General features: G+C 57.0%; 1 protein-coding gene across 4 annotated transcripts in view; it reads right to left on the reverse strand.

Annotated features, from left to right (window-relative positions):
• Positions 1–3,391: 3,391 nt before the first annotated feature.
• Positions 3,392–16,344, reverse strand: part of FAM181A (family with sequence similarity 181 member A) — a 35,909-nt gene continuing 22,956 nt past the window's right edge. For 2 of the 4 annotated variants that reach the window (XM_026515387.4, XM_026515394.4), the window contains exon 2: positions 3,392–4,782. In XM_026515387.4, coding sequence (XP_026371172.1) covers positions 3,817–4,782 — 966 coding nt within the window. In that variant the 3' untranslated portion in view covers positions 3,392–3,816. Of the gene's footprint in view, positions 4,783–12,648; positions 12,764–14,879; positions 15,097–16,344 lie in introns of those variants that run through there. The other 2 variants (XM_048220050.2, XM_044389948.3) reach the window with 2 other exon arrangements.

The raw sequence follows: 16,344 nt of genomic DNA on the forward strand, positions 1-16,344 counted from the left end.
CAAAGGCATCAAACCGGGGGCATGCGGCCCTGTTCCTTCCCGTTGCTTCCACGGGTCATCCTGGGGCTCTGTGGGACATCTTCCGGAGCTGCCAGCCCGTGTTCAGGCTGGCGTGGTCATGGCACCTTCTCGAGCTCTGAGGCCCCGCGCCGAAGCCGGCTTTCCCTGTTTCCACGAAGCCGCAGTGACTCACCAACATTCCCTCCGAAAGCGTGATGAAAGCATCTAGGCCAGTCTGTGGTGACACCGGAGCAGGTGACCTCGCCTAGAGCCTGCACCCGCCCCACCCCGGAATCTGGAAGTGTCTAAGTGCGGTCAAATGTCGTTTCTGGGCTTGGCAAAGTGAGCAGCTGGCCGGTGGGAGAGCACAGCTTTGAGGTCCAGCTCTGCCCTTGGCTTGCTCCTCTGGGCCTCAGGTTCCCCATTGTTGTGGTCTCCCGGGACCTTGCCAACTCCTCCACACCGACTTTCCATGGAACCAGGAAGACCCAGTGTCTTCCTGAAGAGGAAAAGTCGGCCAAGCAGCACTTTCCAGCCACAGGTCAGAGGGGACTCAGCCACATCTTGCCCACTCCTTCGTGGTCCTGATGGGAAAACAGAACCAAAGAGGAGAGAGGACTGGCCCAGACACACATAGCAAATCCCTGAGGTTTTAACCCAACAGTGCCTGGCCAGGGTCCCATGTGGCCTTGCTGCAGGAGATCCTAAAGAAATCCCCACAGAAACCTGCGTCCTCCCACAGTGGATATGTTCCACCCGGGGCCCCGGGGGGAGTGGCCAGAGAGGGCTCAGCGCATAGTCAGGGGAAAACCCTGACCGAAAATCACCTTTGCCCAACTGGCAGCCAGAGGCAGAGCCTTTAATCTCGGATGGGGGGTGGACAGTCCGAAACGGGCCAGGGCAGAAAGATGTCTGGGTGCATTTGGGGTGGGGCTGGGTATCAAGCAAACTATAGCATTTCTCAGGTCCCCTATATATCCTAAGGAGTCCTGACAGGCAGTGACCATGGGCACTGGGCTGGGTGGGGATCAGCAGCCCCTCACTGCATTCTCAGAGCACTGAAGCTGAAGGGTTACTGCCTGGCCGGGGAGGGCGGAGGGGGGCTGCTCCCAAGGGTCAGTTATGATTGGTTGGTGCTCAGGCTGGGCTGGTGGTTACATTTCTTGACCACTACTGCTCCCCAGAGGACTTCAGAGCCCTGACTCTCTGCAGAAACTCCCTCCCCATCCCCAAACTTTGGCCCCAGAGATGTCTGAACAGTGTCACCAAATACTCAAAATCCTGAAAGTGGTCCCACTTCGTGGGCAAGAGCACGTGTGAGCTCGTGCTGGAGATCTGAGGCTAGGAGGTGAGTTTCCGCGTTTCCCTTCGGGCCAGCCCCGCTCACGACTCACTTTTGGGTCAGAGAGTCCTCTGCTGCTACAGCAGCTCCTTTTTTTTTTTTTTTTTTTTTTTTTTTTTTTTTTTTTTAAAGCACAGGTTTCCTAAATGTATTTTTCCCCAGCTTGCTCCTGCGTGGAGTGTCACGGTGCCGTGTGCCACTGTCCAGCTGCGTCCGAGCTAAGGTTTCTGCTTCCAGATGAAGCTCCCTGTGTTTGAATTCATGTATCACCAGGTGTCCCCTGGGCAAGGAGCCCAAGAGGGGCTGCGGGGTGGGGGGTGGCAGACATGGTGCACTGGGGCAGCACTCTGAGAAAACATGCCCCCCCAGAGCTCGGCTCCTCCAGGGAGTACAGCTAGGGGGCCCAGATAACCAGGAGAGGCGACTTTTGGTTGGTGTGGCTCTCCGTCGGGTGTGTAGCACTCAGCGCCAGTGCTCTCATCAGCCCCATGACAACCTGGGAAGGTCTGTTTTTCAGCCACATTTTTCTGATGCGGAAATTTTGGCACAGAGAGGTTAAATAACTTGCTCTAGGTTACACAGCTGGTAGGTGGCAAAGCCTGGATTGGAGCTTTTAACACCCTCCCGTACAGTGTGGAGGGGCTGAGCCTCTTTGGAATGGATCTGGAAGGGCCTTCCCTTTGTGCAGGGGGAGAGGAGGGACGTGCAGGGCAGACCAGAGCGGCCTGAGGTGAGGGTCCTGAGGGCCTATCCTGGGTGCTAGATAATTACTCCGAACAACCCTGCCGGTGTCACACGGTTTCCGTGGCTCTCAAGTCCTCCAAGACCATCAGACATAAACTACCAGAAATCCACCGGCTTCCCCGTGAGCAACTCCTAGGCAAGTGCTCACCTCCACGGGAATCCCAGAGTAAAAACAGGCAGGAAGGAGAAGGACCTTTAACAAGCGCTAATCCTGGAGCCTTGGGTTAGGAAGGATTCAGAGGCTTTATCTGACTCCGGAAGGAGACAGTCTATGTCTAGTTGAAGAACCGACAGGTGCACTGGTTTGATATTGTTGACCTAGTCCCCTGCTTTACAGCGGGGGAAACCAAGGCACAGAGGGAGACTAACTTTCCAACATCGTGCTGCTGATTAGAGCACCGTAGCCCCCAGCCAGTGCTGGCCCTGTACCAGTCCCAGCTGTGAGAACCGGGCTTTGATGGAATGAGCAGCTCGGCACCCCGGCAGGTCCCTGCACTCTCAGCCGTGGAGCCATGTCTGCGTGCGGCAGGGCAAATCCCAGGCCAGTATGGAGGTGCGTGCCTCTCCAATGTCTGTGCCAGTTGGGCGACATGAGGGCAAACCCCAGGGCCACTCCCTGCCACCAGCAACCCCCCTCCCTGGGCACTGTCACAGACAGAGGCCCTCATCGTTCCGTTGATAGGGCCCCTGGTGTGTGCCAGGCACTGCACCAGGCCCAGGAATCGGGCCATCGGCAGATTACCCAGGAATCTGACTTAGCTAGAAAAATTTTTTTTCCAGGCTTCTCCACAAGGGGCGAAGCTCCAGTTTGTCCTGATTTTCCCTCTGACTGGGGTCAGGCAGGACTGCCTTGGCCCAGCCTCGGCTCTGAGGCCAGAATCAGAGTGGACAGCACAGCAGAGGGGGGACGATTCTCACCCCACCCTTCGTGCTGCAAATGGGGCAAGGAGACCCCAGGAGGAAGGGTCCGGCACCACATCCCATCACAGAGCCAGGACCGCTACTCCCCTGGTACTGGCCTCCCAATTCTCTAGAGCACTTCTGGCCGTCTGGAGACCCAGGTCTCCCCCACTCTCTGCTCTTGGACACAGGCAAGCAGAACACCCTTCCCCCACGACTCTCCCCACCCCTCTTCCTTTGAATTGAGCTGCTGGCCCGCAGTGCCCATCCTCAGACAGTCACAGAGGTCTTTGGGCCATCCTGGCCTCCCCCACAGCCAGCCACCTCCATAAGCTGCCCTCTGCCTGGGCCCAGCCAGCATTTCTTAGCCTGGGGACCATTCAACTTCAGGACATCCAAGATGTGGAAACTGCAAAAGAAATGTCTTTATTCTTTTAACCTTAATATTTACAAAAAACCAAAAAGAACAGAACTGAGATTGGCTTACACAGTGGGTGGCAGATGAAGAGATGTGTAACTCTGGCTTCTGGAGTGGCTGGTGGGCTGGGGCAAAGCCCCAGCACCCAAGACCGGCCCCAGGACAGTGGGGCAATCAGTCGGGCTCTGGTCTGGTTGGAGAGGGGCCAGCTGAGCCCAAGGCTGCAGGGGCTGACTTGGCGACTGCCTGAGAAGCCCCTGCCCCAAACCCGTCCTCCCCCTCCCAGACACACACAAAGGAAAGGCTCCCAAGAGGCCACACCACTGCCCAGCTCATTCTGCACAAGGAGCGCTCCCGGGGCCCCCAACACCCCTGCAGGCCAGAGGTGGGAGCCAAGGCCCTCCCAGCCCAGCTAGAGGTAGCCAAAAACATTGAAAATGGGTGGGGGCACAGCCGGCTTGGTAGGGATGGGCTTCAGAACCACAGGTCTGTACACTTTCTGCCCCGGCCCATCCACATCCTTGCAGAAGTGAGCCAGCTCTCCGGGGGAGGCTGGGCTTTTCCTCCAGAGGCCCAGGCCGGGGACAGAGCTCTGAGGCAAGGCCCCCGGAGGACCTGCATAGACGGGCTGTCCATGGTACTGGAAGGGGCAGCAGCTCCAGGCATTGACGCGGCCCACCAGGGAGACCCCAGACATCTTGAGCGGCTCCTTTTCAGCCGGTGCCCTTGGGGACGCGGGCACGGGGGCCATCTCAGTATCCAAGGGCTCCAAGCCTTTGCAGCGTTTCTTACCCTCATAGGGAGGTCCCTCCCTGGGGCCCAGCCCCCCCTCCAGCCCCAGGGGGTAGCTGTGGGTGGGCCGAGGCTCTTCCCAGAAGGAAGCGGGCAGCTGTCTTTTCCTCATGGGCACCTGGCCAGGCCTGGCAGCTTCTGGATTCTGCCTCTGCAGGGTCTGCTCCTGAGAGAGACATTCCTCCCTGTAGGGGTTCCCCAGAGCCTTCTCCTTGCAGCCCCCACCCCCGCCGGGACTGGAATCATGGCCAGATTCGAGGGGCAGCCTCCCGGGCCGGTCGTCAGCTCCCCGTCTCAGGTGAGGCTCGGCCCCTCTGCCGGGGAGGCCCCGAGGAAGCCGGGAATACTTCTGGGAGAAGCGCTTGAGCTGCTTCTGCAGGTACTTGCGGTGGTCCACCGAGCGGCGGCACGGCGCCGACTTGTCCAGGGCTGCCTTGATGTCGCTGGACGCCAGGTTCACAAAGTTCAGCAGCATCTTCACGTCACTGTCGGAGGCCATCACCAGGGGACCACTGCATGGGGCTTTCCATGAAGAGCGTGGGCTCTGCGGGTCGCTGGCAGCTCCAGGGAAGGGCACAGAGCTGACCTGGGGGGGACGGACACGCAGGTTGTTGGCAGTCTCTCCAAGCACCCCGGCCCAGTCCTCCCCGAAGGCCCCAGGACCCCTCCGCTGAGGGTTCGCTCCGCACCTGTGAGGGCACCGGCGGATAGTCAGCATGCCCGAATCTGTGGCCCTCTACTTGCAGCAGAGGCTCAGAGAGGTTGGGCGGCTCGCCCAAGGTGACCCAGCTACAGGTGGCATTGCTCGAGCCCAGCCCACCATGTCTCCCACACACCACGCTGCCAATGTGCACGACTTGCCAGCAAGGTTTTTATTTTCTGAGCTGCGGCAACTGCTCCACTTTCAAGCAAGGCCAAGCCCTCTCTCTCCCCGGTGGTGCCCTCCTCCTCCCACCCCCGCCCCCAGCCCCGCTAGCACCAGCCCCCCTCGCCGGGTCCCCACGCTCCACCCACAGCGCTCACGCAGGACAGGCAGGACCCCTGTCTGGCACTCGAGCCTCGGCCTGCCTGGCGGGCTGATCTCAGGCTGCGGGCAGCGGGACGCCCCCGTAGAAGCGTCTGCAGCAATTTCATGCCTCCTGGGCCACCACCCGAGGCACCTCGCCCCTCCCCCAGGCCCCCGCCGGCCCCACGCCCCCACCCAGTTGGCTGGAGCCACCCGAGCCTCCACACTGACCGAGGGTGCGTGCAGGCCCCGGGGGGCCCCCCGCCGCCGCCGCTGGCGTGGCCTGGCAGGTTACCCGTCGCAGACCTGGGCCAGGCCCGGCGTGGCCGGCGAGCTCCGTGCGTCCGGCTGGAAACAGTCGTGCAGCCCTCGAGTGGGCTGGATGGAGGACGAGTCCCCGGAGCTGGGGGGCCCCTCAGGCCAATCAGGAGCGCCTCTCCAGATACAAAGCATCCCAATCAGGCGGCAGCGCCCCGTTCCCACATTCTTTGCCGTCACAAATTGTCACCATGGGGACCATCACAAAAAAGACAGCTCCCAAATGCAATCATTTCCCGGTAAATTTCTACCCTTCAGCCCCTCCTCCCCTTGACCTCGGTTCCCTGGTTTCTCGAGGGGGCACTGTGTGTGTGTGTGTGTGTGTGTGTGTGTGTGTGTGTGTTTAAAAAGTCCAGGGTTGAGGAGGGGCTGGGCCCGGAGGAGATGGGCTTGCACACCTCCCCCAAAGACTCCAGGCCCATAGCTGCCATGCTCCAGTGCAGACAGACAATCGGACAGGGTAAGCCGGGGCGGGCTGCTTCCCCCTCTGTCCTTGAGCGTTGAGTGTCTCTCCCTCTCTCTCCCTCTCTCTCTCCCCCTCTCTGCTCCTCTCTCTGTCTCTGTCTCTGTCTGTCTGTCTCTCCCGCTTCCCACCCCCTTGACCTGAGGCACCAGGCCCCGGCCAGCCTGGGAGGGCCCGCGGCACACTGATGTCGGGAAAGGTAGCCAGGGAAGGACTCTCTAACGAGGTGCTGGGATATCCATGGGAAGGGAGCCGGAGCTCTCAGGAATCTTGTCTTTATGTTTGCTTCCTCAATTGAGCTGCACAAAGCCTGAATTGCCCATTCAGCACGGCCGGACAAAAGGCTGGCGTTGCACGGTCCCCTCGCATTTGTAGTCAAACAGTTAGGGACTTAAATCGAGTCGTCATGATGGAGAAAGAGGTGGACAAAGCCCATAGAATTGCCATCAGCAAACATTTTCCTGTGTCATATTAGCCAGTCTCCATGGCTCCCCCTGGCCTGGGGACAATGGCACAAGTTTGCACACTTGGCTACTGTCACCGTGCCAACGCCGGCAGGGCCGCAAGCGGGCCGCTCTGAGCGAGCAAGGGAGCCCGGAGCCGGCCGCTGGCCCTGCCCACTGACTGGCCGGAGGGAAGGTGAGGCTGCCTGGGGAATGCTGACGGGCGCGGCCTCCGTGCCGGCCGCTGGTGGCCCCCACCTCCTGCCTTCTCCCTGCCCCGCCCCATGCTCGACCTCCTCTTTCCTGCCCTCCCCTCCCTCTTCCGTTCCTTTACCCCCTTTCCTCTACCACCTTCTTCTCCTGTCCTCCAGTCAGCTGACCGGCCAGCGGCCTATACCCCAACCGCACCTTTGCACCACAACCTAAAATGCCAAGGACTCCTCTCCGAGGTCTTCCGCCCGCATGGGAGCAGCAGCAGGGCATGCCCAGGGGACTCACCCGGGACACTGGTCCCACCCCCTCCTGCTGGCCAATAGGCAGCTGCTGCCGGCACACAGCAGCCTGGCTTCAAGCCACCTCCCTCTCTGGCCTGAGGGTCCCTACAGGCGCAACAAAGGGTTTGGAGGAGGAGGTCCTGTGCCCACCAGCTGTAACTCAACTTAGGCATTTAGAATCCGGTGCAGTATTCTCCCTTGAGGGGGCTGGGGAAGCATGTGCTGACATGGAGGTGTCCTTGGGCTGGAGCACCCTGGACCATCGGCCATCCCAGGCCCTGGAGAGTGACCCCCTATCTGCAGCAGCATGACAGCTAAATCATTGTGGCTTTAGGCCCCTGAGATCTGGGGGTTGTCTCTGCAGCAGAACCTAGCCCAACCTGACACGGAGGGGCAGAAAACATCCTTTTTGCTCTAAACCAGCCCTTACGCAAGGCTGCCCCGGGGTCACCAGGTTGGCTCCCTGCTGCCTAGTGCTTGGGGGCCAAGGTGCATGGCTTGGCCAGTATCTGAATCCCTCCATAACCCAGCGCTGGCCCACTCAACCGCCTTCTGCATCATTCAGCTGGGGCGCTGGCCTCATCCCAGCCCATTCCCACCTCAGCCTCCTTGCAGGCTCTGCGTCTGCTTGCATGCTACGGCCACCTGGCGTTGCTTGATGGTGACGTCATCCCCTTGCTGCTCAGACAACAGCAAACCCCCAGGGGCGGTGAGCTCCATGGGGTCTAAGTCCATATCGTAAAAAATCATTCCACAGCTCTTAATATGGGCTGTACTTCCTGTGTGTTCTTCCCACTTATTGAGGAAGGAAGGAAGGAGGGAGGGAGGGAGGGAGGGGAGGAGGAAGGAAGAAGGGAGGTAAGGAGGGAGAGAAAGAAGGAAGGAAGGAAGGAAGGAAGGAAGGAAGGAAGGAAGGAAGGAAGGAAAGAAAGAAGGAAGGGAGGAAGGAAGAAGGGAAGGAAGTAGGCAGAAGTGGGTGAGGGAGAGAGGGAAGGAAGGAGGGAGGAAGGGAAGGAAACAGATACTTGGTGGACACCTCACACGTGCTGAGAGCTGCAATCACTATCACACGTGGAAGATCCCAGGTGCTCCCATGACAGCTCAATGCGGTACTATGGCTGCCATTTACACACGAGGAGTGTGAGACCGACCTGCTTTCCCAAGGCCTTGCAGCCAGTAAAAACTGAACTTGAAGCCAGGCCGGTCTGGTCTGGCCCACATCGGTCCCATCGCGTTTGAAAGTGTCGGAAACCAGATTTTGTGTGTAAGTCCTGGGTTCATCTCTTCTGTCCGTCTGTCAGAATGTGACTCTTGACATCTGCTTCAGGAGTATGGAAGCCGCACCTGTGGGACATCAGTCGAGGGGACAGGCAGCAGCTGTGAAGAATGGTGGCCTGAGATCCAGATCCGTGGCCCTACTTGACCCGGCCACACCCAGGCCTCTGGGGGCCTGCCACCCGGCCTGGGGAAGGCTCCTCCAGGTTTTTCTGTATGTAGCTGGTACAGGCAGGTGGAAGACATCCATAATACTGACTCTGCCTTATTCTAGAAAGACTTGCTTTCACAGTGCTTCTCCCATATGGTCCTGCATCTGGACAGGGAGGGACCATTTTCCCTGTGTACATTTGATGACACACCCAAAGACAAGGTGCCCAACTCAGGGCTGACTTAACCAACCCTGTCCTCTCAGACACCCCCTCCTCCAGGAAGCCTTCCACCAACACCCAGCATTACCAATGACACCCTCTCCCATCCCTATGTGTATAGATTCAAAATGAAGTCTAACCTCCTTGGCTTAACACAGAAAGCCCTTGGTAATCTGACCCCCAAACAGGGCCTGGCACAGAGTAGTTCCTCACTAAATGTTTCAGGAGTTAAATATGTTGCCCATCCCACTGAACAGAATTTATCCCGTGGACTGGAAACACTGCTTCCCGCATCTGTTTGTTTCCTGTTTGTGCCACCCACTCTCCACCCCCCGCCCCCCATCCCTGGTGAGCTGCACGAGAGCAGGGCGCAACTGCTCCTTCATCTCCGTATCTCCATGGGCTAGAATGGCTGCAGCACAGAGCAGGACTCATTCAAGGACGCTTGTGATCGCTGTGGTTGAACTTGACGACGAATCCTCTGTGTTCCTTCGGGTCTGCCAGTGCCTTGAAAGCAGGAAGGCTCTGTGCGCAGTCGCATCTCCCTGCACCAGAGAGGGACCCCCAAGGATCTGTTAAAGGCAAGTGAGCAGTGCTGGCTGGACCTCGAGAGACCTTGCTGATCCTCCACTGTCACGGGTGCCAGGCTCTGACCTTCCGGCTGTGCAAACCCCTCCTCAAGGTTATTTACATGGTTCAGGGTCAGGGACTCCCGGCTCCGAGCAACTCCATTCAGCACCTACCGCGTGCAGGACCCAGAGGACGCAGTGGAGGGGGGCTTCCTTGGCTTGCTCCTGTCCCCGATTCAACTTGCCTTAGGGGAGATCAACTCAGTTGTGACGGCTGAACAGGCACCTTCCGCCCCCCCATCACACCCTCACTTCCCCTGGTTTCCCAAACAAACTGCCGGGAGCCACCTATCCGGAATGTCTGGATGTCATCTGACACAATCCACTTCTAGAATTTAGCCAACACGGCTGCCGATTGTAACCGAAAGTGAGAGAGGACAGTTGACAATGACACACACCGACCTAGCCAGAGGGGACCCGGGACGTCATCTGGGGCAGTGGGCTTTCAAGCTGCGTTTACGCAGAGAGGCCCAATACATAAAACAGGGACAGCGACGAGCTAGGAGTTCAGATTTATTTCGCGCACGCGAATGCATACTTCCCGCTTGTTTTGCAAACAGTGGATTGAGATGAGAAGGATGTTTTACAACTTTGAAATCAGGGGATGTGGATTACGGGTCTGCCATCCGCCGTATTTTGCTTTGGTTGCAGAACCTATTAGAAATCTTGACTCAAAGAGCTAAGCAGCTAAAATGGTACCTTTTTCAGTCTACCTTGCAATGTCAGGACCATCATCCAGTGAAAACCATTCATCCAAGAAGCTTGATCCTCTCGTCCACCGAGGCGCTGTTAACCAGTTAACTGCCCAGCTTAACCAGTCGCCAGCCTCGTGTGTTAGCTCGTGAGCTACAACTCGTTTGAGTGTGTGTTTATTAGTACGGTTTTTAGAACGTAATATTTTAAGTAGCCAAAAATAACTTTGAAAGGAAACTTTACCTTTCCACACCACGGTAGAGAGCTCAGTTCCAAAAGATGGGCCATCTTCCCATTTTAGAGGTGGAGTCAGTGAGGCCCAGACAGGGTTGCTGGTTCACCCAAGGTGGCTGAGCCAGATAGGAGCAGGACGAAGATGGCAGCTCTGTCCCACAGCCTGCCACCCGGGGAGAGCTCAGCCCCAGCCAGCACTCACCCCTCCATCAAGATATGTAACATGTATTAAGCCACTTGTTCAATGGTTAAGGAGATTGGCCCAAGGTCCTCTGGTCAGTAAATGGCAGAGCAGGGACCGGGATGTGGGCAGCCAGGTCCAGACGCTTAGTGGTGACCATTGTACGATACCGCTCCCTAATGATCCTATTAACCAAGGGGGCAAGCCCCAAGTCCTTCCTAGGGGCTTTGCTAACCCAGAGACCCAGACGTCCCCTCCAGACCCTGGAGAGGTAGGTCTGACCATCTCAACCCAGGAAACCTACAAATGCCACCTCAGAGGCCCAGTGGCAGGGCCAGCACCTCCCGGACATGTGACAGACATCACAAGGTGATTTATGTAACCCCCTTACATAATGGGAGCATTTCTGTCAAAGAGTGGCCGGAGGCAAGCTGTCAGCTGTAATCAGAATGGACAGGTTTTCACTGTCTCGGAACGGAAGGCATCGGGTTGAAATAAGCCCCTTTGGCTGTCAGGCTGGGGGCTTCCTGCCCTGGTGATCTCCCCTCACAACTCAGGCTGAGCACCAGCACGGTGGGGCCCTCAGAGTGGCCGGAGACCTCACGATGCCCCTGAAGAGGTCACAGCTCAGCTCGCTGGTCCCTGCACCCCTGGTCACAGCCCGACCGCGGTGACAGAGACATGTCAGTGTGACCATCTTGAAGGCTGCGCTAACCGTAGCTCGCTGGCAGACTGGACCAAGAGGACTAAGAGAGAACGTCTGTGACAGACTAGTACAGTGCCCGGCTCAGAGCCGATGCCCTTCCCCCAGCTCTTCCCCTCTGGGCTGGGGCCCCTGCTGCTCAAGGCAGCCTAGCCTGGGCACATCTCACCCGTCAAGAGGGGCTGATGTGACAGGATCAACACAGCAGTTGTGCCTTCGTGTCCCTGTCGGGCGACCCCCATGGACCACCGCCCCCCACTGCTCCCTACCATACATCTATCACCTGGACTGTATCTCCAGGAGCCTCTCCGGTGTGTCTCTTCACTCCACCCAGGGCACGGCCGGAATGAAAAGTCCGTTTAATCCTAACTGCCAGCTCGGATTTGATTGGTGATGGCTGGCAGGTGCCCTGTGGAAAGATTCCGAGCCTCCCCCGGGGGTGGGGGAAATCTCAGCAGTTAGAATGTCCTGATCAGCTAGCCATGTCTTCCAGGGGCGTGGATGGAGATGGGCTGGGGGCCTGTACCCACCCCCCAATCACAGGCTCCAAAACCAGGGGTGCAAAGCTTGGCTTTCTGGTAACCCACCCCTGGAATTTGAATCAAGGGAACAGAGCCCTAGAAAAGGACAGTGACTCCTCCAAGTCCCAAGTGCTCCCACTTCCCGGACCAGAGCTCCCAGATTCAGTTTAACAAACTGAGACCAGAGAATGGAGAATTTTGGAGAATGGAGGCAGGGAGAAGTTCAGGACAATGGAGAGGAGAGGTCGCCATAGCGAGGGGCCAGATAAAGTTAGGAAGAAAGGCTGAATCCCCCATGGTTTTTCCATGCAGGAGGCACATAATAAATGCTTGTTGAACAACTGAATGAACCAACCACAACATGGAGCAGAATGACTGGTTGGTTTCTGGGCTACCTTGGGGCTCCAATGGCCAGGCACACATCATCCTGGGGACAGCAGATGCTTCTCGGCCCTCCCGGCCGCTGCTGTCCCTTGGCTGCTCCACATACACCATACTCTCTAGCAACAGGGAGGAGAGGAGCCCTGGCCTCCCCGGGCTGGCATTTCCTAAGAGAAAGGTGACAGGGCAGGGGCTCCTCAAATATCATGATCTGCCAAGAGCCATATATCTGCTATCTCATTTACTCACCAGTAATAAATCAATGACTGAATAAATTAGACTTTGGGGGGGGGCATCATCCTTCCCCTTTGATGGATTAAGAACCTGAGGCCAAGGGAGGTAGAAAAGCTCTCCCCTGACCACTGAGCAAGGTGGCAGAGGACCTGGGGTTTGGACTCAGTCTGTGCTTACACCACAGCGCCCCTCAGAGAAGGCAGGGGACACGGTCCCTTCTGGTGTGTCCCCTCTGGCCCATGGCCCCATCCTCTGCCCACTCCCTGGGGTATTTGTCCCAATTTGGTAAGATACACGGGACTCCCTTTTGTCATCTAATTTTCATTTCCTGACCTCTGATCACAACTCTGTCTGTAGCCCAAATCCAGTCCAAAACACACATTTAAAAAATTCTCTGAATAAAGTCTTGCCAAGAGAGAGGGACATTTGTACAATCAGCAATTCCCAGGCTCCCCCACATGGGCAGGTAGGAAGAGTCACTACGGGGAATTCAGGAGCCCCCTCACCTCCACCTGGGCAGAGAGGCTGAACTCCACAGGCCAACGTCGTCAAACGTCACCCCCTTGGATGGCCTTCCGGTGCTTGGCACAGGGTACGTACCCCCTGCAGCACACCTGTCCCCTGGAAGCAGAGGTCATGAGTGTATCTCAGGTAGTCGCACTCCGGTCCTGCCTCTGCTAATCTGGGCAATTAATTTCACCTCTCTGGACCTCACTCTTCTCATCTGTAAGATGGGGGCAATTCTACTTACTCTGCCGGCTTGCCGGGACCATGGAGAAAGACTTGGGTCTGATCAGGCTATAAGATGTACCAAGGGGTGGTGGAGGGGGAGAGAGAACGCACATAGTGCCCAAGGGCTTGACCACATCTAGTTCCAAGTTCAAAGATATCTGTGAGGGGCTGGCAGTGACAGTTCCCATCAGACCCTGAATGAGGACCAGCGGTTCTGGATGATAAGGGTGTTGGAAGGTGGGCCCCAGCTCCGCAGGCTAAAGGCTGAGTGGGGGTGGCCGTAGCTCTGCTGAGATGGAGTGGGGGGACTCTAGAGGGGGAGAGTGCAGGTAGAGGAGGGAGGTAAGAAGCCTCAGACGTGGGCTTTCGGGCAGGTCTCAGCTAATACTGTTCCAGAGCAGGAAGCGAGGCAGCAGATACCAGCTCAGCATGTATCCAGTGAAGCCTGGAGTGGGGTCCTTGGCCACAGCTCTGGGATCGGGGCCCCTTTCCTCCTCATCTGCACCCACTGCCCCGAAAACCCTGGACCTCTCCCCTCAACTCCAGGGTCCTGTCCAGCGGCTCCCTCACCCTCTCCCCAAGGACCCTCCACATTCCCCAGCTTTCTGTGTCCAAAAGGAGCTCTGGGATTTCTCCCCATCTCAAATAATGGCGGCTCTACCCTTCCAGGTGCTCAGGCCAGACCTGAGTCATCCTGACCCCACTTGCACACGTCTCCAGCAGCACGCCCTCCAGGCTCCGTGGGCCAACTACCTCGAGAATCCGATCTCTTCTCACCAGCTCCTCTGCTCTACCCTGGATGCTTTCAGAGCCTCCTAACTGGGCTCTTTGTCCCCCTCTCCACACACAGAAACGTTTTGCCAGCTTTGCCCTGGATATTTGCCCTGGATATAACGTCAATTTAAATATTAAATTGATATTAATTTAACAGGGGCGCCTGGGTGGTTCAGTCGGTTAAGTATCTGACTCTTGGCATCAGCTCAGGTCATGATCTCAGGGTTGTGAGATCAAGGCCCGTGTCAGGCTCCCCACTCAGGGCAGAGTCTGCTTGAGATTCTCTCTCCCTCTCCCTCTGCCCCTCCCCCTGCTTGTACACTCTCTCTCCCTCAAATAAATAAATAAATAAATCTCAAATAAATAAATAAATAAATAGATAGCTAAATATTAATGAACAGTGCCCAGGAGGACCCAAGTAAACACTGGAGATTCACTCTATCCCCCTCCCCCTTTAATTCTGTCAAATCATCATCTCACTTGGAGGGAATGTCCAAATTCTGGTAAAAAAAAAAACAAAAAACCCAAAAGAGTACAAAACTCCAGTTGTGGGGCAGGCTTCTAACTCCCAGGGAGAGTGCCCTGGAGCAGGGCAGGAAAGCTTCTGCCACAGCCTCGTCCTCCCCTCCCCATTCCCACCAAGCCCTGCCCTGGCCAGGCCCCCAGGAGTTCCCGCCCAACACCCCACATTGGGAGCCGATGCTCTCTGAGACCAGTAAGCACTGGCCAGAGCTTTATATGCTGCAAAGAGACACACAGGGGCTCCAGCCCACTCTCCAAATCCTCCAACCGTACTATGGGGCTGCTCTGAGTGACCCTGTTCCACAGAGGAGGAAACTGAGGCACACAATGATTTGCCCAGGTTCACTCAGCTAGCAACTGGCAGACCTGAGATCTGAACCCAGACCCGTGTGAGTGGGGAGGCTCTTTACCTCTTCTCATTGGTTTCTTCCTGAGGACTAGTCCTACAGAGATGTGCCAGCCCAAGAAACAAGGGACAGCATGGTACGTGAACTTCTCAGACATGCCCAAATCATCCCACAATGGCCCCATCACCTCAGCCAGACCCCTGAGCGGTAGGTGTGCAGGGTAAACTGAGGCAGCATGAAGCCCCGGATAAGAGTTGAGCTCTGGGGTCAGCCTCCTGTTCCTGTTTAGGCAGTCGCCCCAGAGAACATTGTTCTGATGGTTAATTGAGTGGTGGCCTACTCGTTTCCCCTGCAAAGACTACCTTTTGTATGTGGGGTCCCTCTCGGCCTGTCAGCTGACTCTTTCCTTCCCGTCTTGGCCGTGTGCAAGGACCTTCCTGGCTCCTGTGAATCTCTTCTCTCCAGCAGGCCCCCTGAACCACAGAAGAGGTGGTGGGGCTCTTGGAGACCCTGAGAAACAATAGGAAGTTAGAGGAGGGGACACACTGTGGGGTCACAGACCTGACTTCAGGTCCCAGTGCTGACACTTACCAGCTGAGTGACCAAGGATAGGTCACTTAACCTCTCTGAGCATCCATCTCCTCCCGTGTCAGACAGCACCCACCTGCCAAATCCTTAGAGAAGGCCAAGGGAGCACACAAGCTCCCCCCCGCCCCCCACCTAACACTCACTTGTGGTCAGCATTTCCATTTGTGAGCGCCATTTCACTGATTCCCTTATTATCAAATGAAGAAACCGAGGCTGAGGTTGCCCAAGCAACCTGGTGAATTAGCGGTTGGTCAGGTCAAAAATCCTGACTCCAAGACCCGGACTCCCACCCTCCTTTCCACGTGCATTGGTTCAGAGCAAAAGGCAAAAGTATCCTCCGAGCGCTCAGCCTTGGCCTCAAATGGCCACAAGAGGGCGCCCTGGGAGTTGCTCTGTTTCTCAGGGAAGGAGCCTTTGAGTCTGTCTCAATCTTCCTGGCCTCCCAGGCCTGCAGCCCGTGACCCTGCCCCTCAAGAACTCTGACCAGAGCCCCCTTCCCGACCCCAGAACCTTGAAGGTATTCCAGAGCCCCTGCTATTTGTCCTCCCCCGTCTCCACCCTCCATGCCGCATCCCAGAATTATCTATCCTCCTTTTCCTGAGTAGATGTGGGATCCTCGGAAACCCCACGTTGTTTTGTTCAAACAGGTGGTTCACTTTGGGCTTCAGGATCTACCACGCTGGCATCCATCTATCCACAAACATCGCTCAGCACCTGCCAGGTGGGAGGAGGGCAGAGGGGACCCATCAGACACAACCCGACTCATGGTCTACTGGAGAGACGGTGTTAGTTATGTTCGTATGTTAGCTGGGAAGCACGCAGAAGGGCTAAGGGTAAGAGCCCCAGGCTTGGCCTCCGGAGGGTGTCACCCCGGACTTGAGTCCTCAGGGAAGGAAAAGAGTTGGCCGAAGAAAGCCTACAGTTCCAAAGAAGGGACAACCCGCCCCGATGCTGGACACAGTCTCCACATCTATAAAATGGGAATAACCCCTGTTCTTTCATTCCCTCGCAGAATGCAAGAACAGACAAGTGAATACAAATGGAAACAGGCGAGAAACTGGGACACCGCGTGGGCACGAGGGGCTGTGTATCTCCACATGGGCATTCTTGTCTTATCCAGGCCTTGCTCGGCCTTCGGCTCTCTCCAGTGAGCTTGAGGCTCCCATCCTCCAGCACGCACGCTGCCTCACTTGACCTGCTTGCAGGGTCTCTGCAAGACCACTCAGGCGCCTGGGTGGC

This window comes from Ursus arctos, unplaced genomic scaffold (assembly GCF_023065955.2).
Source record: "Ursus arctos isolate Adak ecotype North America unplaced genomic scaffold, UrsArc2.0 scaffold_25, whole genome shotgun sequence".
Taxonomy (NCBI): domain Eukaryota; kingdom Metazoa; phylum Chordata; class Mammalia; order Carnivora; family Ursidae; genus Ursus; species Ursus arctos.